At 47.8% G+C, this 25,432-nt stretch overlaps 1 protein-coding gene across 1 annotated transcript in view; it reads left to right on the top strand.

The window, feature by feature from the left end:
* The first annotated feature begins 424 nt into the window (after positions 1 to 424).
* atg9a (ATG9 autophagy related 9 homolog A (S. cerevisiae)) overlaps positions 425 to 25,432 on the top strand; it is a 38,541-nt gene continuing 13,533 nt past the window's right edge. The window contains exons 1-6 of the mRNA XM_043694411.2: positions 425 to 601; positions 16,398 to 16,441; positions 21,644 to 21,708; positions 22,358 to 22,519; positions 23,282 to 23,423; positions 24,647 to 25,395. Coding sequence (XP_043550346.1) covers positions 499 to 601; positions 16,398 to 16,441; positions 21,644 to 21,708; positions 22,358 to 22,519; positions 23,282 to 23,423; positions 24,647 to 25,395 — 1,265 coding nt within the window. The 5' untranslated portion in view covers positions 425 to 498. The remainder of the gene's footprint in view (positions 602 to 16,397; positions 16,442 to 21,643; positions 21,709 to 22,357; positions 22,520 to 23,281; positions 23,424 to 24,646; positions 25,396 to 25,432) is intronic.

Genomic DNA, 25,432 nt, shown 5'->3' with positions numbered 1-25,432 from the left:
CCAATTTATCCTGTTTATAAACCTTTTAAGCTGTGAGTCAAAAGAGAAATCCAGCAAAAACCACCTCTTTCCGCTCTCCACCTAATTCCTACATTGCCACCAAATTCCCCGAATGATCTCCTCACTCTGGATGGGACCTCTCCTTTCTGAATGTGTGAGGTTTACTGATCTCATTGAGTTAGATCTATTTGTGTTTAATCTTAGACCACCATTCTCCCTGAAGAAGATGTAACATTCAATCATGTTAGGGTGTTTCACCACTTAGTCATTAATTAATCCTGTCTATTGCATGTTTCCATTGTACTTGCTTGTGAGAGCAGCTGAAGAGGTCTGGAAGTGAAACTGGACTGGGATTGAAGCTGTAGGAACAGTGTCCATGCTGGCTTTGATGTTGCACTAACTTGACCCTTTGTTCTCTTTGCAGTTCGAGCCTTGCTGTATGTCAGTGGGACCTTCCTGTGTTATTGAAGGATGAGTGTGCCTGTCACTAGTTGAGTAATGGCAGCATTCACCACAGAGTACCAGCGACTGCAGTCCTCCTACACCGATTCCCCACCCGGGGAGGAGGATTTGCTGGTTCATGTGGCTGATGGGGGCAAATGTGAGTTGAATGTTTTCTTATTCTTCCCCAGTCCCCTACTCTCCTAACCCCACCCCTGTCATGGTTGTGAATTGGATGTATTTTTTTTTAAAAGGGAAGCTTGGGATCATTGGGGTCTGTTTTATGGAGTGTAGTTAATGAACTAATGTGGTTTTAAACTCTGTTTGCATACAGTTATCTCTCGTATGTAATACCAGCCTTGTATTCAACAGATCATCTTCAGCCATTCTGCCAGCTCAGTGTAATGCCATCACCAAATACATTGTCCTTTCCAACAGAACCTATCCCTCTCCAACACTCTTGCCTTCTCTTCAATTATCTCCAACTTTCTCGATCCTGTGATACATTTCCATACAAGTGCAGGAGAAATAGCAGCTGTCCTTTCACCTCTTTCCTGTCTCAGGCTCAGAGTACTTCTTCAACACTGCTCGCAATGTGATTTAATATCCAAAAGGAAAACTGAACAGCAATTGGGTAATTGATTTGTGTAACATCTCTGATCAGTGTATCCAAGTTTCTGATGGCCTGACGCTTTAGTCTTCCACCTTTGTTTCACATTGCCCTCACTGTCCTCAGTCACCTGCATCTTCCAGTCAGGTTCAGTGGAAACCTCAGGATCAGCCTTGTGACCTCAACATTCAGGAGAAAGTGAGGGCTGCAGATGCTGGAGATCAGAGCTGAAAATGTATTGCTGGAAAAGCGCAGCAGGTCAGGCAGCATCCAGGGAACAGGAGAATCGACATTTCGGACATAAGCCCTTCTTCCTTTTTCAGACCTCAACATTCAGTTGAACAATTGCAACTTTCATCCTCTGCACTCATTTTGTTGACTTTGTTCAAAAAGTGGCTGTTGGTCAATCTGCCATTCACACCTTCTCTAGATTAGATTAGATTAGATTACATTACATTACAGTGTGGAAACAGGCCCTTCGGCCCAGCAAGTCCACACCGACCCGCCGAAGCGCAACCCACCCATACTCCTACATTTACCCATTACCTAACACTACGGGCAATTTAATATGGTCAATTCACCTGACCTGCACATCTTTGAATTGTGGGAGGAAACCGGAGCACCCGGAGGAAACCCACGCAGACATGGGGAGAATGTGGGCGGCACGGTGTCACAGTGGTTAGCACTGCTGCCTCACAGCGCCAGAGACCCGGGTTCAATTCCCGCCTCAGGCGACTGACTGTGTGGAGTTTGCACGTTCTCCCCGTGTCTGCGTGGGTTTCCTCCGGGTGCTCCGGTTTCCTCCCACAGTCCAAAGATGTGCAGGTTAGGTGAATTGACCATGCTAAATTGCCCGTAGTGTTAGGTAAGGGGTAAATGTAGGGGTATGGGTGGGTTGCGCTTCGGCGGGGTGGTGTGGACTTGTTGGGCCGAAGGGCCTGTTTCCACACTGTAAGTAAGCTAATCTAATCTAATGTGCAAACTCCACACAGTCAGTCGCCTGAGGTGGGAATTGAACCCGGGTCTCAGGCGCTGTGAGGCAGCAATGCTAACCACTGTGCCACCGTGCCGCCCACTAGATTTGGTTATTTCCACTCCATTGGCCCCTTGCCACTGTTTTGGACATTTTGATCTCTCTTGTCTTCCCCTTTTTATTATAGACCTTTCTTCTAACCCTGTGTTACTGGTTGTGGCTATAATCCATCACTTTCTAACCTTTTCCCACTTCTGACAGGAACAAAGAAACAGGAGGAAACCAATCAGTCCATCGAGCCATACAATCATGGCTGATTGAACTCTTCAATGTCTTTTACCTACCCATCCTCATCACCCTGTACCCCAGTGGTAATCAGAAATCTGACTCACTCTAGCCTAAACATACTCAGTCTGAACTTCCACAACCCTCTGTGGTAGAGAATTCCGCAGGTTACAACGGAGTAAAAGAAATTCTCCTCATCTCCGTCCTCAATCTCATCCCCAATATTTTTTAAGTTCTGCCCTTTGGTTCCAGACTCCCAGTCAAGGGAAACATCTTACCTACATCTGTCCTGTCTATTCCTTTAAGTATTTTGTAAGCTTCATTCACCTCTCATTCTTTGAAACGCTGGAGAATATAGCTGAAAATGTGTTGCTGGAAAAGCGCAGCAGGTCAGGCAGCATCCAAGGAGCAGGAGAATCGACGTTTCAGGCATGAGCCCTTCTTCAGGAATTCTCCGCTGGAGAATATAGGCCCAGTTTGTCCAGATCTGAGTGGGGACCTGAACTTCTGGTCTTATTCCAACCTTGAGCTGAATTCCGAGGTGAGGTGACAATTCTTACCCGTGACATTGAGGCTGCATTTGACTGAGTTTGGTATGGAGGAGCTCCAGCAAAACATGACCAGTTCATTGCTGCTGTCTATTTTCTACCTGTTAGCCAGCTTTTACATTCCATGTGCTTTAATATGTTCCACCCAACCTCCTGCAGGGAGTTCGATTCTCAGAAGCTTTCTGATGAAGTATACTATAGCCATTGAGTCTCCTTTATCAATTTAGTTGATAAGATCTTCCAAAAGCCCTCACAAGATTGTCAAACATGATTTCCCATTCTCAAATCCAAGCCTGACTCTGCCCAATCATCCAATTGTCTGATTATCTGATCCTTTATAATCGACTCTAACATTTTCCCTATTTCTGATGTTAGGCTAACAGTTCGGTAGTTCCCTATTTTCTCTCTCACTCCCTGCTGTGAGCCACAGCTGACTGACCTTGTTGGAGTTGTTGCACCTCTTAGGAATGTGTAGTTGCTGTAAATTACATAATAGTTATCTTTTTTAAAAATCCATTGCCCATGTTACTCATGCCTTTTCATGTATTTTCCCAATCCATTCAGTCACTTTTTGCTCTTGTTTTCATAATCTCCCTTATTCACATTGACTGACTGGTCTTTGTTCAGATTGAGCTCCCTCCCTGGTCACCATGCAGCCATGTTTCTGGAATGATAATTAGATCGAACCTTTGCATCTGTATTAGCACCTACAGATTAACCACCTTGTTATGAATACTGTGTGCATTCAGAGAGAATGCTCTTAACTTTTGCCTTTTTGACATTATTCCACTATTGAAGTGTACTCAATACTCTGCTTTGTTTATCCTGCCTTCTAGTCTCCCTAGCAAATTTTTGATTTCCTGTTACCAACTAAATTGCCTTCCAACTTGGCTTATCACTTGAGGTTTCTATCTCCTTTATGAAATAGTTTGAACCAACCCCAGCAGTGCTAGCATATAAGGAGCTTGACCTGGTCCTGTTAAGATGTATCATGTCCAGTTTGTGCAGGACTCACCAGCCCCAGAAGCAGTTCCAATCCTCCTAAATCTGGCCTCCCTTGTACACCAGTTCTTCAGCAATCTTCTTCAAGCAGTCAGACCTTTCACTCTTCTACTCATGTCGTGTGACACTGGGAATGAACTCGTGGGAGTGAACCTCTGATACTGCTTTTTAATTTTCTTCCAAACTCATTGAAATCACAGATTTGTTACGGTGCAGAAAGAGGCTATTTGTCCCATTGTGCCTGCACTGGGCTCTTCTAATCAGCATCATTACCAAGTGCAAATTTGCCCCCTTTTCCCCCTTAATATTCACACTCACTCTATCTAAATAATTATTTATTGCCTCCATGAATCTGCCTGCATCACATTTCCTGGCAGTGAACTCCAGACCCTCATTACTCGTTGTGTGAAAACGTTTTCTCTTGCATTACCCTTGTTTTGTTTGCACTTTTAATCTATGCCCCTCTCATTCTTCCTCCTTTCTTTAACAGCGGGAACAGCTTCTCCTGCTGGACTCTGTCCAGCACTCTAATGATTTTGACAATCTGTACCAAATTATACTCTCAGCCTCCTCTCTCCAAGGAGAAGAGCCTCAACTTTGATCTCTCCTCAAACTGAAATTTCTAAGCCTTGGAACCTTTCTTGTAAATCACTTCTGCACTCTCTCCAATGCTTTCCCGTCTTTATGACAATGTGGTGCCCAGAATTATACACAGTAGTCCGAGCTGAGGTCTAACAAGTCTCATATCACCTCCTTGCTCTTGCAATCTGTGCTCCTATTAATAAAGCTGAGGCCACTGTGCCTCTCTCCAGATTAATTGCTCTCTCCAGATATCCCACGACCTTCAATGATCTGTGCACATAAACAAGGTTTAGAACATTTAAAAAGAACAGGGAGGGTGGAAAAAGAGGAGGGGGTGTAGCATTGTTAATCAGAGAGTGCATCACAGCTACAGAAACGAAGGTTGTTGAAGGTTTGTCTACTGAGTCAGTATAGGTGGGAGTTAGGAACAGCAAGGGAACAGTCACCGCATTGGGGGTTTTCTACAGACCCCCTAATAGCGGTAGAGAGATTGAAGATCTCATAGACCGGCAGATTCTGGAAAAATGCAGATGAAGCAGGGTTGTTGTTATGGGTGACTTTGACATTCCCAATATTGACTGGAACCTCCTTAGTGCAGATGGTTTGGATGGAGCCGTTTTTGTCAGGTGTATTCAGGAGGGTTTCCTTACTCAGTATGTAGACAGGCCGACGAGGGGAGAGGCCATTTTGGATTTGGTGCTCGGCAACGCGCCAGGACAGGTGTCAGATCTCGCAGTGGGAGAACACTTTGATGATAGTGATCACAACTGCCTCACATTTACCATAGCCTTGGAGAGTGACAGGAGCAGTTACAGAGGGAAGATATTTACTTGGGGAAAAGGAAATTATGATATCAGACTGGGAGCAATTGTTCCACAGAAAGGGCACGGCAGACATGTAGAGATTATTTAAGGAGCAGTTGTTGCGAGTGATGCATGAATTTGTTCCTCTGAGACAGGTAAGAAGGGGTAAGATTAAGGAACCTTGGATGACGAGAGCAGAGGAGCTTCTCGTCAAAAGGAAGAAGGCAGCTTACGTAAGGTGGAGGAAGCAAGGATTGAGCACAGCTTTAGAGGATTACAGGCTTACTAGAAAGGAGCTCAGAAATGGACTGAGGGAAGTCAGGAGGGGGCATGAAAAAGGCTTGGCAGGAAGGATTAGGGTGAACCCAAAGGCATTTTACTTACACATGAGGAATAAGAGAATGATCAGGGAGAAGGTAGGGCCGATCAGGGTTAGCGGAGGGAACTTGTGTGTGGAGTCTGAGCAGATAGGGGAAGCCCTAAATGAGTTTTTTGCTTCGGTTTTCACCAAGGAAAGGGAACTTGTTGTGAATGAGAACTTTGAGGAGCTGGGATACAGGCTTGAACAGATCAAGATTGATGAAGTTGATGTGTTGGAAATTTTGGCAAACATTCAGAATGATAAGTCCCCAGGGCCAGACCAGATTTATCCGAGGCTGCTACGGGAACCGAGAAAGGAGGTTGCTAAGCCGCTGGCAAAGATCTTTGCTTCCTCGCTGTCCACGGGAGTCATACCAGAGGATTGGAAGGAGGCGAATGTTGTTCCTCTTTTCGAGCAGGGGAATAGGAAAATTGCTGGCAATTACAGACCAGTCAGTCTGACATCTGTAGTCAGCAAAGTTTTGGAAAGAATTCTGAAGGATGGGATTTATGACTATTTGGAAAATAATACTGTGATTAAAGACAATCAGCATGGCTTTGTGAGGGGCAGGTCATGCCTCACAAATTTTATTGAGTTCTTTGAGGAATTGACGAGGCAGGTTAAAGAGGGTCGAGGAGTGGATGTGGTGTATATGGACTTCAGCAAGGCATTTTATAGGGTTCTTCATGATAGCCTCATTCATAAAGTCAGGAAGTATGGGATGCAGGGACATTTGGCTATCTAGATTTAGAATTGGTTAGCTGACAGAAGGCAGAGAGTGGTTGTAGATGGAAAGTATTCTGCCTGGAGGACAGTGTTGAGTGGTGTCCCGCAGGGCTCTGTTCTTGGTAGTTTTTATAAATGATTTGGATGAGGACATTGAGGGGTAGGTTAGTAAATTTGCAGATGACACAAAGTTTGAAGGTGTCGTTGATAGTATCGAGGGCTATTGCAGGCTGCAGTGCAACATTGACAGGGTGTAGAGCTGGGTTGAGAAATGGCAAGTGGAGTTCAACCTGGGTAAATGCGAAGTGACTCATTTTGGAAGGTCAAACATGAGTGCTAAATATAGGATTAATGACAGGATTCTTGGCAGTGTGGAGGAACAGAGGGATCTGGGTGTGCAAGTGCATAGATCCCTGAAAGTTACCACCCAAGTGGATAAGGTTGTTAAGAAAGCATTTGGTGTTTTGGCTTTCATTAACAGGGGCATTGAGTTTAAGGGCCTTGAGGTTTTGCTGCAGCTCTACAAAACTCTGGTGAGACCACACTTGGTATATTGTGTCCAGTTCTGGTCGCCCTACTATAGTAAAGATACAGAGGCTTTGGAGAGGGTGCAAAGAAGGTTTACCAGGATGCTGCCTGGACTGGAGCGCTTGCCTTATGAAGAGAGGTTGAATAAGCTCAGACTTTTCTCTCTGGAGAGAAGGAGGAAGAGAGGAGACCTGATTGAGGTAATGAGAGGCATGGATAGAGTCAATAGCTAGTGACTTTTCCCCAGGGCAGGATTGACTGGCACGGGGTGGGGTCATAGTTTGAAGATATTAGGAGGAAGGTATAAAGGAGACGTCAGAGATAGGTTCTTTATGCAGAGAGTTGTGAATGCATGGAGTGAGTTACCAGCGGTGGTCGTGGAAGCAGAGTAATTAGGGAATTTAAGCGACTGCTGGACATGCACTTGGACAGCAGTGAGATGAGGGATGCATAGGTTAGGTTATTTTATTTTAGGTTAGGGATAATCCTTGGCATGACATCATGGGCTGAAGGGCCTGTACTGTGCTGTACTTTTCTATGTGCTGTGTTCATAAACAGCCAGGTTCCTCTGTTCCAGCTTCTCCTTTCAAATTGTAACCTTTATTTTATATTGTCTTACAAAGTCCTTCTGATCAAAGTGCATCACCTTATACTTCTCTGAATTGAACCTCACCTGCCACCTATCCGCCCACTCCAGAAGGACATTGACAAATTAGTGGAGTTTCTCACTGCCCTATTCATAGTTTACGATTCTTCCAAATTTGGTACCAACATAGTCCATGATTCTGACTGATTCTTCCCCCTCACCTAGAAAGATGTCTGTGATATCCTCGATCCTGGCATCAGGGAAGAAACGCACCATCCTAGAATCACATTACCTGGTGCAGAAACAGCTGCCTGATTCTCTGACCATGGGCTTCCCCATAGCTATTGCTCATCCATTCTTCTCCCTCCACCCTTAGCTGGTGCCATGGACATGGGTCTGGCTGTGTTCCCCTGAGAAATCATCACTCTCCAGTTTCCAAACGAAATACCAATTGGTAAGCATGATGGAGTCAGGGACTCTTATATTTCCTGCCCCGTTTACTTAGGGTGTCTGATAACCACCCATTCCCCTTCTCCCTTTCCACTTCTAATCTGCTGTGTGATCACCACCTATCCATTCTATCCATGTAGTTCACTGCCTTGGAAGTGTACAGCAGTGACTTTAGCCACTGGTCATATTCCACAGCCTGGAACTCAGGCTCCTGCCACTGGTGACACTTCGTGTGCGTGCGTGCGTGCGTGCGTGCGTGTGTGTGTGTGTATCTTAGATATAGCACAGGATGTACACCCCACATGACACTGCTGACCTGCCATCCCTTGGCACCAGACACTGTTTTAGATTAGATACCCTACAGTGTGGAGACCGGTCCTTCAACCCAACCAGTCCACACCGACCCTCCGAAGAGTAACCCACCCAGACCCATTCCCCTCTGACTAATGCACCTAACACTATGGGCAATGTAGCGTGGCCAGTTCACCTGACCTGCACATCTTTGTGACTGTGGGAGGAAACCGGAGCACCCGGAGGAAACCCACGCAGACACGGGGAGAATGTGCAAACTCCACACAGAGAGTCGCCCGAGGCTGGAATCGAACCCTGGTCCCTGGTGCTGTGAGGCAGCAGTGCTAACCACTGAGCCACCGTGCTGCCCACTTGTCACCCTTAGTCAGTATGAACTTACAATGAGCACTTCACAAGCACTCTCTCAAAAAAAAGGAGGAAAAATGACGAGAGGCAAACACTAATTAATACCAACTTCACTATAAAGATTAGAAATACTGACACTCACCAATCAGTTCTTTCCATGTAGTTATGACATCACTCTGCAATCGGTGTCCGTGCAGGAAGGTTTCTCGATCTGTGCCCTCTTTATTTTGCAATAAGCCTTCATTATTGGGGGAGTACTTTGGGGCCAGCGGTCATAATTCAATTAGAGTTAAAATAGTGATGGAAAAGGATAGACCAGATCTAAAAGTTGAAATTCTAAATTGAAGAAAGGCTAATTTTGACGGTATTAGGTAAGAACTTTCAAAAGCTGATTGGGGGCAGATGTTCGCAGGTAAAGGGATGGCTGAAAAATGGGAAGCCTTCAGAAATGAGATAACGAGAATCCAGAGAAAGTATATGCCTGTCAGGGTGAAAGGGAAGGCTAGTAGGTATAGGGAATGCTGGATGACTAAAGAAATTGAGGGTTTGGTTAAGAAAAAGAAGGAAGCATATGTAAGGTATAGACAAGATAGATCGAGTGAATCCTTTTATAGACAGTAGGAATATACTTAAGAGGGAAATCAGGAGGGCAAAAAAGGGACATGAGATAGCTTTGGGAAATAGAATTAAGGAGAATCCAAAGGGTTTTTACAAATACATTAAGGACAAAAGGGTAACTAGGGAGAGAATAGGGTCCCTCAAAGATCAGCAAGACGGCCTTTGTGTGGAGCCACAGAAAATGGGGGAGATACTAAATGAATATTTTGCATCAATATTTATTGTGGAAAAGGATATGGAAGATATAGACTGTCGGGAAATAGATGGTGACACCGTGCAAAATGTCCATATTACAGAACAGGAAGTGCTGGATGTCTTGAAACACAGAGCAGAGGAAAATCACCTATACCGTGTATTCAAAAAGAATGGGTACCCAATGAACACAGTCAACTGATTTCTCAGCAACAAACCCAAACGAGCAGACAAAACACGTCCAGAAACCCTAGCCACTCTACCCACGTCAAATACATCTCGGAAATGACTGCCAGACTACTCAGACCCCTTGGCATCATGGTAGCCTACAAACCAACCAACACACTAAAACAGCAGCTAATGAACTTGAAAGAACCTATACAGGCAACAAGCAAAACTAATGTCATTTACAAAATACTGTGCAAGGACTGTAACAAACACTACATTGGACAAATAGGCAGAAAACTAGTCACCAGGATACATGAACACCAACTAGCCACAAAGACATGACCCTCTCTCACTACTATCCTTACATACAAATGAAGAAGGACACCATTTCAACTGGGACAACACATCCATCCTAGGACATAAACAAAGACACGCACGAGAATTCCTAGAAGCATGGCATTCCAACCAGAACTCTATCAATAAACACATCGAGTTAGACCCCATCTACCACCCCCTGAGAAAAAGAACAGGAAGTGACTTCATTACAGGAAATGTCATCACCAACGGCCTGCCTGCAACAGTAGTAGAATGGCTGACATTAAGGGCATTTAAATGGGCATTGAATATACAGATGGATAATGATACATATGCAACATGGCTTTGTGTGTGGGAAATCATGTCTCTCAAACTTGATTGAAGATGTAACAAAGAGGATTGATGAGGGCAGACTGGTAGACGTGATCTATATGGACTTCAGTAAGGCATTCGACCAGGTTCCCCATGGGAGACTGATTAGCAAGGTTAGATCTCATGGAATACAGGGAGAACTAGCCATTTGGATACAGAACTGGCTCAAAGGTAGAAGACAGAGCGTGGTGGTGGAGGGTTGTTTTTCAGACTGGAGGCCTGTGACCAGTGGAGTGCCACAAGGATCGGTGCTGGGTCCTCTACTTTTTGTCATTTACATAAATGATTTGGATGCGAGCATAAGAGGTACAGTTAGTAAGTTTGCAGATGACACCAAAATTGGAGGTGTAGTGGACAGCGAAGAGGGTTACCTCAGATTACAACAGGATCTGAACCAGATGGGCCAGTGGGCTGAGAAGTGGCAGATGGATTTTAATTCAGATAAATGCAAGGTGCAGTATTTTGGGAAAGCAAATCTTAGCAGGACTTATACACTTAATGGTAAGGTCCTAGGGAGTGTTGCTGAACAAAGAGACCTTGAAGTGCAGGTTCATAGCTCCTTGAAAGTGGAGTCGCAGGTAGATAGGATAGTGAAGGCAGCGTTTGGTATGCTTTCCTTTATTGGTCAGAGTATTGAGTACAGGAGTTGGGAGGTCATGTTGCGACTGTACAGGACACTGGTTAGGCCACTGTTGGAATATTGCGTACAATTCTGGTCTCCTTCCTATCGGTAAGATGTTGTGGAACTTGAAAAGGTTCAGAAAAGATTTACAAGGATGTTGCCAGGGTTGGAAGATTTGAGCTCTGGGGAGAGGCTGAACAGGCTGGGGCTGTTTTCCCTGGAGCGTCAGAGGCTGAGGGGTGACCTTATAGAGGTTTACAAAATTATGAGGGGCATGGATAGGGTAAAAAGACAAAGTCTTTTCCCTGGGGTCGGGGAGTCCAGAACTAGAGGGCATAGGTTTAGGGTGAGAGGGGAAAGATATAAAAGAGACCTAAGGGGCAACGTTTTCATGCAGAGGGTGGTACGTGTATGGAATGAGCTGCCAGAGGATGTGGTGGAGGCTGGTATAATTGCACCATTTAAGAGGCATTTGGATGGGTATATGAATAGGAAGGATTTGGAGGGATATGGGCCGGGAGCTGGCAGGTGGGGCTAGAGTGGGTTGGGATATCAGGTCGGCATGGACGGGGTTGGCCCAAAAGGGTCTGTTTCCGTGCTGTACATCTCTATAACTCTATTATAGCACCTGTTTATCCGTTTGCAATGAATTCCCACATTCCCAGTTACTCGTTCTGTCTCAAACCCATTCCAGTGCAGTCTCCCTCACTCTGACTGTCTGTGCACTTTGAACTAGCTGTAATATGGGGAGCTCTGACGAGGCTCTGGTCGGTCTTAACCTGCTGCTACAGTAATCAGCACCGAATTCAGGCAGAAATTTCAGGTGGTTGATGGATAATTTTCATTGTTGTGCAGTTGTCTTTTAACTTCCTTAGAACCTATTGGTTCTAGGTCTGATCCTGACTCTTATGCTATAACTAAACTTGCAAAAAATTTACTGGTTGAATTCCATTTTGATCTAAATTCTCAGATACTCACTCTGTCTGAGTGAAGTGAAGTTTCCTTTATTCTGTCTGTGTGGTTTATTCTGTTGAAAATTTGCAGACCAGATATGTAACATTGTTTCTCTCTCCATAAACGTTCTTGGATCTGCTGAGTGTTTCCAGCGTTTTTCTTTTTCTTTTATTTCCATTATTTGCAATGTCTTGCTTTTATCATAGAATCAGGGAATATTTGCAGCACAGAGGGGAGGCCATTCAGTCCCTCATGTTTGTACTGATTCTGTAAGAGCAACTTACCTAGTCTCACATGCCCACCTTTTTTCCTCATAGCATTGTAACTTTTTTCCGTTTCAGATAGTAATCCAATTCCTCCTTAAACACGTCAATTAAACTTACCTCCATGTTGCTCTTGAACAATGCATTCTAGATCTTGCTGCAGGAAAATGTTTCTCTTTGTGTCACCATTCCTTCTTTCTCCAACAACCTTAAACCTGTACCCTTTAACTCTGTGCCTAATTTTAACTGTGCCTAACTTGGTGACATCAGCCCGTGGAAATCCAGATCAAAGTCATTGATGTTCTCAGAAACAGAGTTGGCTCCAAATCCTGTGAGGAGGCACCTTGACCCTCTCCAAGAAACGTAAACATTCTGTCTCATGCCCTCTAAGCAGTGCTTAATCTCACCTTGCTTTGGAGATGTCGGTGTTGGACTGGGGTGTACAAAGGGCTCTGGACAGGATGAGCCAGCTGACCATGGCACCATGGTGCAGAAGGCCATTCAAGAGGAGGGAGCAAAAAGACAAGTAGTTGTTATAGGGGATTCTATAATTAGGGGGACATATAGCATCCTATCCACGCCAGATCAGGAGACTCGCATGGTGTGTTGCCTGCCCAGTGCCAGGGTGCGGGACATCTCCGACCAGCTTGAAAGGATATTGGAGCAGGAGGGGGAGGATCCAGTTGTTGTGGTCCACGTTGGGACTAACAACATAGGCAAAGCTAGGGTGGAGGACCTGTTTGGGGATTATCGAGCACTAGGAAGGAAATTGAAGTACAGGTCCTCAAGGGTCATAATCTCCGGATTACTGCCCGAGCCACGTGCCAATTGGCATAGGGATAAGAAAATTAGGGAAGTAAACACATGGCTAAGGGATTGGTGTGGGAAAGAGGGATTCCACTTCATGGGGCATTGGCATCAGTTTTGGAACCGGGGGGGATCTGTACCGTTGGGACGGTCTCCACCTAAACCGATCTGGTACCAATGTTCTAGCGAAGAGGATAAATAGGGTGGTCAGTAGGACTTTAAACTTCTGAGTTGGGGGGAAGGGAAAGTGAAAGCGACAGGGAGTATGGAGTTAAATGGAAAGATAAGCAGGAGGATAGCATGTATGCAGGTGGATTTAACCTTGAGGCAGATTAGGAATGCAACAAAAAGGAAGGATAACTTAGGACATCTTATGACTTCCAGTATCTCTAATGATAAAAAAGTTAGCATTAAGGCACTTTACCTGAATGCTCGTAGCATTCGTAACAAAGCAGATGAACTAACGGCACAGATCATTGTGAATGATTATGATGTGGGCATCACAGAGACATGGTTTCAGGGGGTTCAGGACTGGCAGTTAAACATCCAAGGATTTACAACTTATCGAAAAGACAGGGAGGTGGGCAGAGGGGGTGGGGTGGCCTTGTTAGTTAAGAACAAAATTAAATCTATGGCACTGAATGACATAGGGTCGGATGATGTGGAGTCTGTGTGGGTGGAATTGAGGAACCACAAAGGCAAAGAAAAACCATAGTGGGAGTTATGTACAGACCTCCTAACAGTGCTCAGGACCAGGGGCGCAACATGTACCGGGAAATAGAAAAGGCATGTCAGAAAGGCAAGGTCACAGTGATCATGGGGGACTTCAAAATGCAGGTGGACTGGGTAAGTAATGTTGCCAGTGGATCCAAAGAAAGGGAATTCATGGAATGCTTACAGGATGGCTTTTTGGAACAGCTTGTCATGGAGCCCACAAGGGAGCAGGCTATTTTGGACCTAGTGCTATGCAATGAACCACACTTTATAAAAGATCTTAAAGTAAGGGAACACTTAGGAAGCAGCGATCATAATATGGTAGAGCTCAGTCTGCAGTTTGAAAGAGAGAAGGCAAAATCGGATGTAATGGTGTTATATTTAAACAAAGGTAATTACAGGGGCATGAGAGAGGAACTGACGAAAATCGATTGGAAGCAGAGCCTAGCGGGGAAGACAGTAGAGCAAAAATGGCAGGATTTTGTGGGTATAATTGAGAACACAGCACAGTGGTTCATCCCCAAGAAAAGAAAGATTATCCGGGGAGGGATTAGACAGCCATGGTTGACAAAGGAAGTCAGGAAATGTATCAAAGAAAAAGAGAGATCCTATAAAGTGGCCAAGAGCACTGGGAAATCAGAAGATTGGGAAGGCTACAAAAACAAACAGAGGATAACAAAGAGAGAAATAAGGAAGGAGAGGATCAAATGTGAAGGTAGGCTAGCCAGTAATATTAGAAATGATGGTAAAAGTTTCTTTCAATACATAAGAAACAAACAACAGGCAAAAGTAGACATTGGGCCACTTCAAACTGATGCTGGACGGCTAGTGATGGGAGATAAGGAAATAGCTGGAGAACTTAATAAGTACTTTGCGTCGGTCTTCACAGTGGAAGACATGAGTAATGTCCCAACAATTAAAGGGAGTTGGGGGCTGAGTTGAGTATGGTTGCTATTACAAAAGAAAAAGTGCTAGAAAAGCTAAAAGATCTTAAAATTGACAAATCTCTTGGCCCCGATGGGCTACATCCTAGAGTTCTGAGGGAGGTGGCTGAGGAAATAGCTGAGGCATTGGTTGAGATCTTTCAAAAGTCACTGGAGTCAGGGAAAGTCCCAGATGATTGGAAGATCGCTGTTGTAACCCCATTGTTCAAGAAAGGATCAAGACAAAAGATGGAAAATTATAGGCCAATTAGCCTAACCTCGGTTGTTGGTAAAATTCTAGAATCCATCATTAAGGATGAGGTTTCTAAATTCTTGGAAGAACAGGGTCAGATTAGAACAAGTCAACATGGATTTAGTAAGGGGAGGTCGTGCCTGACAAACCTGTTAGAATTCTTTGAAGAGGTGACAAGTAGGTTAGACCAGGGAAACCCAGTGGATGTGGTCTATCTAGACTTCCAAAAGGCCTTTGATAAGGTGCCACACGGGAGACTGCTGAGTAAGGTGAGGGCCATGGTGTTCCAGGTGAGCTACTGGCACGGATTGAGGATTGGCTGTCTGACAGAAGGCAAAGAGTTGGGATAAGAGGTTCTTTTTCGGAATGGCAGCCGGTGACATGCGGTGTCCCGCAGGCTTCAGTGTTGGGGCTGCAGCTATTCACGTGATAAATTAATTATCTGGATGAAGGGACTGGGGGCATTCTAGCGAAGTTTGCCGATGATACGAAGATAGGTGGACAGGCAGGTAGTACTGAGGAAGTGGGGAGGCTGCAGAAGGTTCTAGACAGTTTGGGAGAGTGGTCCAGGAAATGGCTGATGAAGTTCAATGTGAGCAAATGCGAGGTCTTGCACTTTGGGAAAAAAGAATACAAGCATGGACTACTTTCTAAACGGTGAGAAAATTTGTAAAGCCAAAGTACAGAGGGATCTGGGAGTGCTAGGTGAGGATTCTCTAAAGGTAAACATGCAGGTTGAGTCCGTGATTAAGAAAGCCAATGCAATGTTGTCATTTATCTCAAGAGGGTTGGAATATAAAAGCACTGTTGTGCTACTGAGACTTTATAAAGCTCTGGTTAGGCCCCATTTGGAGTACTGTGTCCAGTTTTGGTCCCCACACCTCAGGAGGGACATAGTGGCACTGGAGTGTGTCCAGCGGAGATTCACACGGATGATCTCTGGAATGGTAGGTCTAACATACGAGGAACGGCTGAGGATCCTGGGATTGTACTCATTGGAGTTTAGAAGATTAAGGGGAGATCTAATAGAAACTTACAAGGTAATACATGGCTTGGAAAGCGTGGACGCTAAGAAATTGTTTCCGTTAGGCGGGGAGACTAGGACCTGTGGACACAGCCTTAGAATTAGAGGGAGGTCAATTCAGAACAGAAATGCGGAGACATTTCTTCAGCCAGAGAGTGGTGGGCCTGTGGAATTCATTGCCGCAGAGTGCAGTGGAGGCCAGGACGCTAAATGTATTCAAGGCAGAGATTGATAAATTCTTGATGTCACAAGGAATTAAGGGCTACGGGGAGAATGCGGGTAAGTGGAGTTGAAATGCCCATCAGCCATGATTGAATGGTGGAGTGGACTCGATGGGCCGAATGGCCTTACTTCCACTTCTATGTCTTATGGTCTTAAAGTTAGAAATCACACAACACCAGGTTATAGTCCAACAATCACCTGATGAAGAAGCAGTGGTCTGAAAGCTAGTGCTTCCAAATAAACCTATTGGACTATAACCTGGTGTTGTGTGATTTGTAACTAATCACATCTTGTCCTGTAGGCTGATTCAATCAGTTTCATGTTCACTGGGAGTCTGGCTGGTAATGAGCAAAAGGTGCTTTAAGTAATCTCTAATCTTTCTGTTTAATTCTCCACAGCTCCATGGCATCACATTGAAAACCTGGATTTGTTTTTCTCCAGAATATCCTTTTGAATTGTTTCAAAGTCTGTTGCATCAGCATGTTAGAATGTGGTTGAGTTCACTAAAGTTATCTGTCCACTTCCTTCAGTGGCACTGAACAAGGAAATGAGACACCTGAGAATTAATGCACGTCAGTTGAGATTTCAACAGGAATGCATTGACAGATATGTACATTATTTGGGATCTGTCAGTTGCTGTGCCTTTTGTTGTGGCACCAGTACACTCACTCGACTCTTTCAGGGAGATACCTGCATGCTACTGGTGTTTTTTTTCAGTCCCCTCTCTCAGGGCGATACCTCTACAGACTAGTGTCTCTCAGTCCTTTCTCTCAGGGAGATATTTTTCACTGCAGTCTCTGTCCTATCTCTTTCTCTGTCCTATCTCTTTCTCTGTCCTATCTCTTTCTCTGTCCTATCTCTTTCTCTGTCCTATCTCTTTCTCTGTCCTATCTCTTTCTCTGTCCTATCTCTTTCTCTGTCCTATCTCTTTCTCTGTCCTATCTCTTTCTCTGTCCTATCTCTTTCTCTGTCCTATCTCTTTCTCTGTCCTATCTCTTTCTCTGTCCTATCTCTTTCTCTGTCCTATCTCTTTCTCTGTCCTATCTCTTTCTCTGTCCTATCTCTTTCTCTGTCCTATCTCTTTCTCTGTCCTATCTCTTTCTCTGTCCTATCTCTTTCTCTGTCCTATCTCTTTCTCTGTCCTATCTCTTTCTCTGTCCTATCTCTTTCTCTGTCCTATCTCTTTCTCTGTCCTATCTCTTTCTCTGTCCTATCTCTTTCTCTGTCCTATCTCTTTCTCTGTCCTATCTCTTTCTCTGTCCTATCTCTTTCTCTGTCCTATCTCTTTCTCTGTCCTATCTCTTTCTCTGTCCTATCTCTTTCTCTGTGTCTCCCTTTCTCTTTGCAGTAGAACATAGAACAGTACAGTGCCGACATTTTATCCTTCTCTAAGATCAGACTAACCTACATTCCCTACATTTTGATATCTTCCATGTGCCTATCCAAGAGTCGCTTAATTGTCCCCAATGTATCTGACTCTACCACTGCTGGCAGTGCATTCCATGCACCAACTACTGTCTGTGTAAAGAATCGACCTCTAAACCTTGGACATCTCCCCTAAACCTTCCTCCACTCACCTTAAGATTATGCCCCATCATGATAGCCATTTCCACTCTGGGAAATAGTCTCTGCTATCCACTCTATCTCTGCCTCTCATCATCTTGTACACCTCTATCAAGTCACCTCTCATCCTTCTTTGCTCCAATGAGAAAAGCCCCAGCTCCCTCAACCTTTCTTCATAAGACACACCCTCCAGTCCAGGCAGCATCCTGGTAAATCTCCTCTGTACCCTCTCTAAAGCTTTCACATTCTTTCTATAATGAGGTGACCAGAACTGAACACAATATTCCAAGTGTCATCTAACAGGGCTCTATAGGGATGCAGTTTAACCTTGCAGCTCTTAAACTCGATCCCCCTGCTAATGAAAGCCAACACACCACTTTCTTAACAGCCCTGTTAACCTGGGTGGCAACTTTGAGGGATCTATGGACATGGACCCCAAGATCCCTCTGTTCCTCCACACTTCCAATAATCCTGCCTTTAACCGTATACAGAGGAACCTCGATTATCTGAAGGGGATTTCAGGGTCCCAGTAGAAACATTACATCAAAGTGCTGTTTCAACCCTGATTGCGTCTTGTGTTTACAGGTACAATGATTAAAAATGAACTCGGCTCACTGCTGCTGAGAACACTCCTGGACAGTCCAGGCAGCGTCTCCAAATTACTGACTTCCTGCGCGCTCTCTCTCGCGCGCTCTCTCTCTCGCGCTCTCTCTCTCGCGCTCTCTCTCTCGCGCTCTCTCTCTCGCGCTCTCTCCCTCTCGCGCTCTCTCCCTCTCGCGCTCTCTCCCTCTCGCGCTCTCTCCCTCTCGCGCTCTCCCTCTCGCGCTCTCCCTCTCGCGCTCTCCCTCTCGCGCTCTCCCTCTCGCGCTCTCCCTCTCGCGCGCTCCCTCTCGCGCTCTCCCTCTCTGTCTCTCTCCCTCTCGCGCTCTCCCTCTCGCGCTCTCCCTCTCGCCCTCTCCCTCTCGCCCTCTCCCTCTCGCCCTCTCCCTCTCGCCCTCTCCCTCTCGCCCTCTCCCTCTCGCCCTCTCCCTCTCGCGCTCTCCCTCTCGCGCTCTCCCTCTCGCCCTCTCCCTCTCGCGCTCTCCCTCTCGCGCTCTCCCTCTCGCGCTCTCCCTCTCGCGCTCTCCCTCTCGCCCTCTCCCTCTCGCGCTCTCCCTCTCGCGCTCTCCCTCTCGCGCTCTCCCTCTCGCGCTCTCCCTCTCGCCCTCTCCCTCTCGCCCTCTCCCTCTCGCCCTCTCGCCCTCGCCCTCGCCCTCGCCCTCTCGCCCTCGCCCTCTCGCCCTCGCCCTCTCGCCCTCTCGCCCTCTCGCCCCCTCGCCCCCTCGCCCCCTCGCCCTCGCCCCCTCGCCCTCGCCCCCTCGCCCTCGCCCCCTAGCTCTCGCCCCCTCGCCCCCTCGCCCCCTCGCCCCCTCGCCCCCTCGCCCCCTCGCCCCCTCGCCCCCTCGCCCCCTCGCCCCCTCGCCCCCTCGCCCTCTCGCCCTCTCCCTCTCGCCCTCTCCCTCTCGCCCTCTCCCTCTCGCCCTCTCCCTCTCGCCCTCTCCCTCTCGCCCTCTCCCTCTCGCCCTCTCCCTCTCGCCCTCTCCCTCTCGCCCTCGCCCTCTCGCCCTCGCCCTCTCGCCCTCTCCCTCTCGCCCTCGCCCTCTCGCCCTCTCCCTCTCGCCCTCTCCCTCTCGCCCTCTCCCTCTCGCCCTCTCCCTCTCGCCCTCTCCCTCTCGCCCTCTCCCTCTCGCCCTCTCCCTCTCCCTCTCCCTCTCCCTCTCGCCCTCTCCCTCTCGCCCTCGCCCTCTCCCTCTCGCCCTCTCCCTCTCGCCCTCTCCCTCTCGCCCTCGCCCTCTAGCCCTCTCCCTCTCGCCCTCGCCCCCTCGCCCCCTCGCCCCCTCGCCCCCTCGCCCCCTCGCCCCCTCGCCCCCTCGCCCCCTCGCCCCCTCGCCCCCTCGCCCCCTCGCCCCCTCGCCCCCTCGCCCTCTCCCTCTCGCCCTCGCCCTCTCGCCCTCTCCCTCTCGCCCTCTCCCTCTCGCCCTCTCCCTCTCGCCCTCTCCCTCTCGCCCTCGCCCTCTCGCCCTCTCGCCCTCTCGCCCTCTCGCCCTCTCGCCCTCTCGCCCTCTCGCCCTCTCGCCCTCGCCCCCTCGCCCCCTCGCCCCCTCGCCCCCTCGCCCCCTCGCCCCCTCGCCCCCTCGCCCCCTCGCCCCCTCGCCCCCTCGCCCCCTCGCCCCCTCGCCCCCTCCCCCCCTCGCCCCCTCGCCCTCTTGCCCTCTCCCCCCCTCGCCCCCGCCCCCTCGCCCCCGCCCCCTCGCCCCCGCCCCCTCGCCCCCCTCGCCCCCCTCGCCCCCCTCGCCCTCCCCTCGCCCTCCCCTCGCCCTCCCCCTCGCCCTCCCCCTCGCCCTCCCCCTCGCCCTCCCCCTCGCCCTCCCCCTCGCCCTCCCCCTCGCCCTCCCCCTCGCCCTCCCCCTCGCCCTCCCCCTCGCCCTCCCCCTCCCCCCCCCTCCCCCTCGCCCTCGCCCTCGCCCTCGCCCTCCCCCTCCCCCTCCCCCTCCCCCTCCCCCTCCCCCTCCCCCTCCCCCTCCCCCTCCCCCTCTCCCCCCCTCTCCCCCCCCTCTCCCATCTCTCCCCCCCCCTCGCCCTCTCCCCCCCTCGCCCTCTCTCTGTCTCTTTCTCTCACCTCCACAGTTTCCCTGAAGTTCTACATAGGGCTGTACCCCCCCCCCCCCCCCCCCCCCCCCCCCCAGATAATCTCTCTAACATTGTCCTGTACAGGGCAGAGGTGAAACCTGTCAAAATGTTGTCTGTGTGCGTGTGCTATTTGGAGACTTACCCCACAAAGGCAGCAGCAGCGGTCCTATTGTTGGTATCCAGTCCGGCTGCCCTGGAGGGGGTGGCAGATGGGAGTTGGGTCAGACGTAGGAGGGGCGGGGGCACAGACGGGGATCAGACGGTGGGTGGGGATGGTTGGGGGAGGCAGGGTCTCATGCACAGTGCTGCTGCTGCTTGGTCTCCTGAACGGGGAGCAGACTTTACAGAAAACTCCGAGCCCCAGAAAAAATCAATTACCCAAATGAGATAGTGCCTGCCCATCTCGTTCGGATAATCGAGGTTCCTCTGTATTCTGCATTCAAATTCACGCTTTTCCAGGTTGAATTCCATCTGCCAGTTCTCAGCCCAGTTCTGCATCCTGTCAATATCCCATTGCAACCAACAACAACCCTCCACACTATCCACCACTCCACCAACCTTCGTGTCATCGGCAAACGTAAGAACCCACACTTTCACTTTCTCATCCAAGTCATTAATAAAAATCACAAAGAGCAGAGGTCCTGGGCTGATCCCTGCAGAACATCACTGGTCACCGAGCTCCAGGCCGAATACGCTCAATCTACCACCACCCTCTGTCTTCTATGGGCTGGCAAAGTCTGTATCCAGACAGACCGGTTTCCCTGTATCCCATGCCTCCTTACTTTCTGAATGAGCTTACCATGGGGAACCTTATCAAATGCCTTGTTAAAATCCATGTACACCCCATCCATTGCTGTACCATCGTCAACATGTTTTATCACAGCCTCTCAAAGCCATGCTGACTATCTCTAATCAACCTATGGTTTTTCAAGTAATCATAAATTCTGTCTTTCAGAATCCTCTCTAATACTTTACCCATCACAGACATGACTGGTCTGTGATTCCCAGAATTATTCCTATTCCCTTCATTGACTGGTGTATTCCATGTCCCCCCTCGTAAGGAGATGTCTGTATAGAGAATGGTATCTCTCAGGTAGAGTGAGAACGGAGATATCTGTTCCCTGGTGTCTGTCAGTTCCCCCTCTGTCCCTCTTTCTCAGGGATATGTCTGTACATTGACTGGTGTCTCTCAGTCTACTCTCCCTGGGGAACTACTGTGTGCAGCATGGAGTCACGTTCATAGTTCAGCCCATCAAGTCAACATTGTTGACAGTAATTGAAGTATTCAGGGTGTGAGACCCTGATTGAATGTTGCACTTGCGTTTCCTGTGTGTAAATTGGGCTGCCTGAGGCAGTGGTGGGATCTGTGTTCTTCATTGAAGTTCCTCATTTTACCTTAACTGCTTGGCATGTCTATCACTTGCATCAGAAGAATGGCTTCCTCTGTATGCTGCTATCCGAGATGTTTGAATTGGTGTAGGTATTCTTAGTATTAACTACATTTTGGTATTAATCTATATCCAGCACTAGATATTCATCTAGATCCATCTGTATCTAACTTCAAGCTGTTCCTACCCTGGAGTGAGACAATGTAGAGGGAGCTTTACTCTGTATCTAACCCTGCGCTGCCCCTAACCTGGGGGTGTTTGATGGGGGGACAGTGTAGAGGGAGCTTTACTCTGTATCTAACCCTGCGCTGCCCCTGTCCTGGGGGTGTTTGATGGGGGGACAGTGTAGAGGGAGCTTTACTCTGTATCTAACCCTGTCCTGTCCCTGCCCTGGGAGTGTTTGGGGACAGTGTCAATGGAGCTTTGCTTCCAGTAGAAAAGAGTAGAGGGAGCTTTATTCGAAGTAACATCTTGCTGTCTCTGTCTTGTGAGTGTTTAATAGAGACCGTGTAGAAGAGCTTTACTTCCAGCATATTAGAGTAGAGGGTGCTGTACTCTGTGTCTAACCCCAGGCTGTCCCTGTTCTGAGAGTGTTTGGTGGGGACAGTGATGATGGAACTAAATACTTACAATTTAAAAGTGTAGAGGAAGCTTTCATCTTTATTGAACCCATGTTGTATGTGCATGTGGATTCCTGGTTGATAGTAATCTCTCTCTCTCTGGCTCGATTTCTGCAGGCAGTTTGTCTTTGTCGTGACTTTCACCACGTTCTTGGTCAGTTGTGTTGACTACGACATCCTTTTCGCTAACAAGCTGGTGAACAATACTCATCGTGAAAGCCAGCTGATGAAAGTGACACTGCCAGATGCCTTTCTGCCCCCATGTGTCTGCACTGCTCAGTAAGGATTGTGGAGGAGGGGGGATTGGGGCAGACTGACATGTTTGGTCGATCTAGTCATAGTTCAAAGGAAAGTCGGTTTTATTCCCTCACTGACATTAGCGACCTAGTTGGCTTTTTATATCTTCAATGTTTTTCAATGTTACAATTTATATATTCGTAGAATTACACTGAATTTCCAGGATGGAAACAGGCCTTTCCTCCAACAAGTCAGTGCTGGCAATCTCTGCTCCTTATGAAGCTTTTCCAACCCTCCTCCATTTAACCCCATCACCCTATCCTTCGATTCATTCATCCACGAGGTGTTTGTCCATTCCCTTGCAATGTATCTGCACTTCAGTAATTCCCTACAAAAGTGATTTGTGTATTTTGTAAATTCATTTCAAGATAATGTGGACCTTGCTGGTTTAGCAGCATGGATTTGCCAAGGTGGTAGTGAGCTGTGTTCTTGAACTACTGCAGCTCTGGGGGTGTTGCAACAGCTACAGTGCTGTTGGGCAGGGATGGAGAAAGTTCCGGGATTTGGACCCAGCACCAACGAATGTAGCCTTGGTGAATTTCTGCAAGGCATCTTTTGATGGTACACACTGCTGGCTATCTGACTTTGGGGAAGGGGGTGAATGTGAATGGGGTAGGGGACATGGATGGGAGAGGTGGGGATTAGGAAGGGGGAAGGAGGCTGGGGAAGGCAGAGTTTGGTGGCTGGAGTGCCTGTAAATCCCATGGTGGGATTAGCTTTCACTTTATGGGTTCTACTTTTTAGGATCCGACAGAACGTGCTGATCATCTTCATCTTGCTGATTGCTGGCGTCTTTTGGGTTCATCGGTTGGTGAAGTTCCTCTATAATGTCTGCTGTTACTGGGAGATTCGTGCATTTTACAAGAATGCTCTGAAGATACCGATGGTATGTTCCTGCTCTCTGTATCTCTGCCCACCTCACTACTGTTCCCTTTCCTTGGGGTTAAAGTAAGAACAGCTGAGTGTGGAGATCCATTTTCTGGAGTTGGGTTTGACATGCGCACTTTTTGTGAGCTGGAACAGCTAACAATGAGCCAGCAATATTGATCAATTTACTGGGGTGTGAGGGTGGTTTAATGCAGCTTACACTAACCACCTGGGTTTTAAAAATGTGGGCTTGCATTTCCTGACCACCTTGAACCGCTGCAGACCACCTGCTGTGGGTAGACCCACAGTCTCCCTTAGGGAGGGAATTCCAGGATTCTGACCCAGTGACACTGAAGGAGCGGCGATATATTTCCAAGTCAGGACGGTGAGTGGCTTGAAGGGGAACTTGCAGGGGGTGGTGTTCCCATGTATCTGCTGCCCTTGTCCTTCTAGATGGAAGTGGGTGTGGGTTTGGTTATAGTACACACTGCTGCCACTGAGTGTCAGTGGTGGGTTTAGGGTGTAAGTTTAGAAGGTGGGGAGTGGTTAGTCACTGGCTGTTGATCAATGAGTATATTTTGTCGGAGATTTTTGTAAAGTGTTGTCGGAGGTTATGATATTGCCCTGGTTAGTGCTGATGCACATAGTGATATTTGCTGACCCTGCCAGGATGCTGAACTGGTCAAGACTGGGTGAAGTCGTTTACTACTTCTCTCCGGCTGCAGCCTGTCTAATTATCAGCTGTAGAGGATAGACCACAGATGAATGTAAACAGAACTAACACTTGTGTTCACGACCACAGGAAGTAGTTGATGCTAAAACATTGAATGTATTCAAGAGGTGATTAGATCTAGTACTTTGGGTGAATGGGATCAAAGGTTATGGGGAGAAAGCAGGATTAGGCTAATGAGTTGGACAATCAGCCAAGATCAGGATGAATGGCAGAGCAGGCTCAAAGGGCCGAATGGCCGCCTCCTGCTCCTATCCTCTATGTTTCTATGTTGGATAATATGAGAGTCCATTATACTACAGCAATAAATGTGACTTGGGTTACTCGTCTAAAGACCCTCTGGAGCTTGACAGTCAGCCACTCCTTTTGGGAGAGGGTTTTGAGGGTGGGGGTGTTTAAGGGGTGGGTGTTGGAGCGTGAGTGTTGCAATTGGGTCTAACATGGTGTTCTTGTGGATGATATTGGGGTTAAGCTGTGGCAATGTGAGCTCATGTTGTGGTTCTGTGTTTCAGGCCCAGCTCCCGTACTGTAGCTGGCAAGAGGTGCAAGCACGGATCATCCACATTCAGAAAGAACATCAGATCTGCATCCACAAGAGGGAGCTGAGTGAACTGGATATCTACCATCGTATCCTGCGTTTCAAAAACTACATGGTGGCCATGATTAACAAATCTCTACTGCCAATCCGTTTTCACGTTCCTATCCTGGGCGAGGTGGTTTTCTACACCAGGGGTTTGAAGTATAACTTTGAGCTGATCTTTCTGTGGGGTCCTGGCTCGCTGTTCCAGAATGAATGGAGTTTGAAGTCCGAGTATAAACGAGCAGGCAATCGCTTAGAGCTGGCACAGAAGCTGAGCACCCGGATCCTGTGGATTGGAATCACCAACTTGCTCCTCTGCCCGATTATCCTGATCTGGCAGATTCTCTACGCTTTCTTCAGCTACACGGAGGTCATTAAACGGGAGCCTGGCAGCCTGGGAGCTCGGTGCTGGTCACTGTACGGACGGTGTTACCTCCGTCACTTCAATGAGCTGGACCATGAGCTACAGTCCAGGCTCAGCAAGGGCTATAAGGCTGCTTCCAAATACATGAACTGCTTCCTGTCACCATTGCTCAGCGTCCTAGCTAAAAATGTGGCCTTCTTTGCTGGCTCTATCCTGGCTGTGCTCATCACTCTAACTGTGTATGACGAAGATGTTCTGGCTGTAGAACATGTGCTGACCACAATCACACTGCTCGGCCTATGTGTTACTGTGTGTAGGTGAGAATCCTGGGCTGAGGGCCACTCAAAGGGACAC

The sequence above is a fragment of the Chiloscyllium plagiosum genome, unplaced genomic scaffold (genome assembly GCF_037043375.1).
Source record: "Chiloscyllium plagiosum isolate Xiang-an unplaced genomic scaffold, Cpla_swu_hap1 HiC_scaffold_7, whole genome shotgun sequence".
Classification (NCBI taxonomy): domain Eukaryota; kingdom Metazoa; phylum Chordata; class Chondrichthyes; order Orectolobiformes; family Hemiscylliidae; genus Chiloscyllium; species Chiloscyllium plagiosum.
The sequence above is the reverse complement of the archived record's forward strand: the minus strand, read 5'-3'. Positions and strand labels throughout refer to the sequence as shown.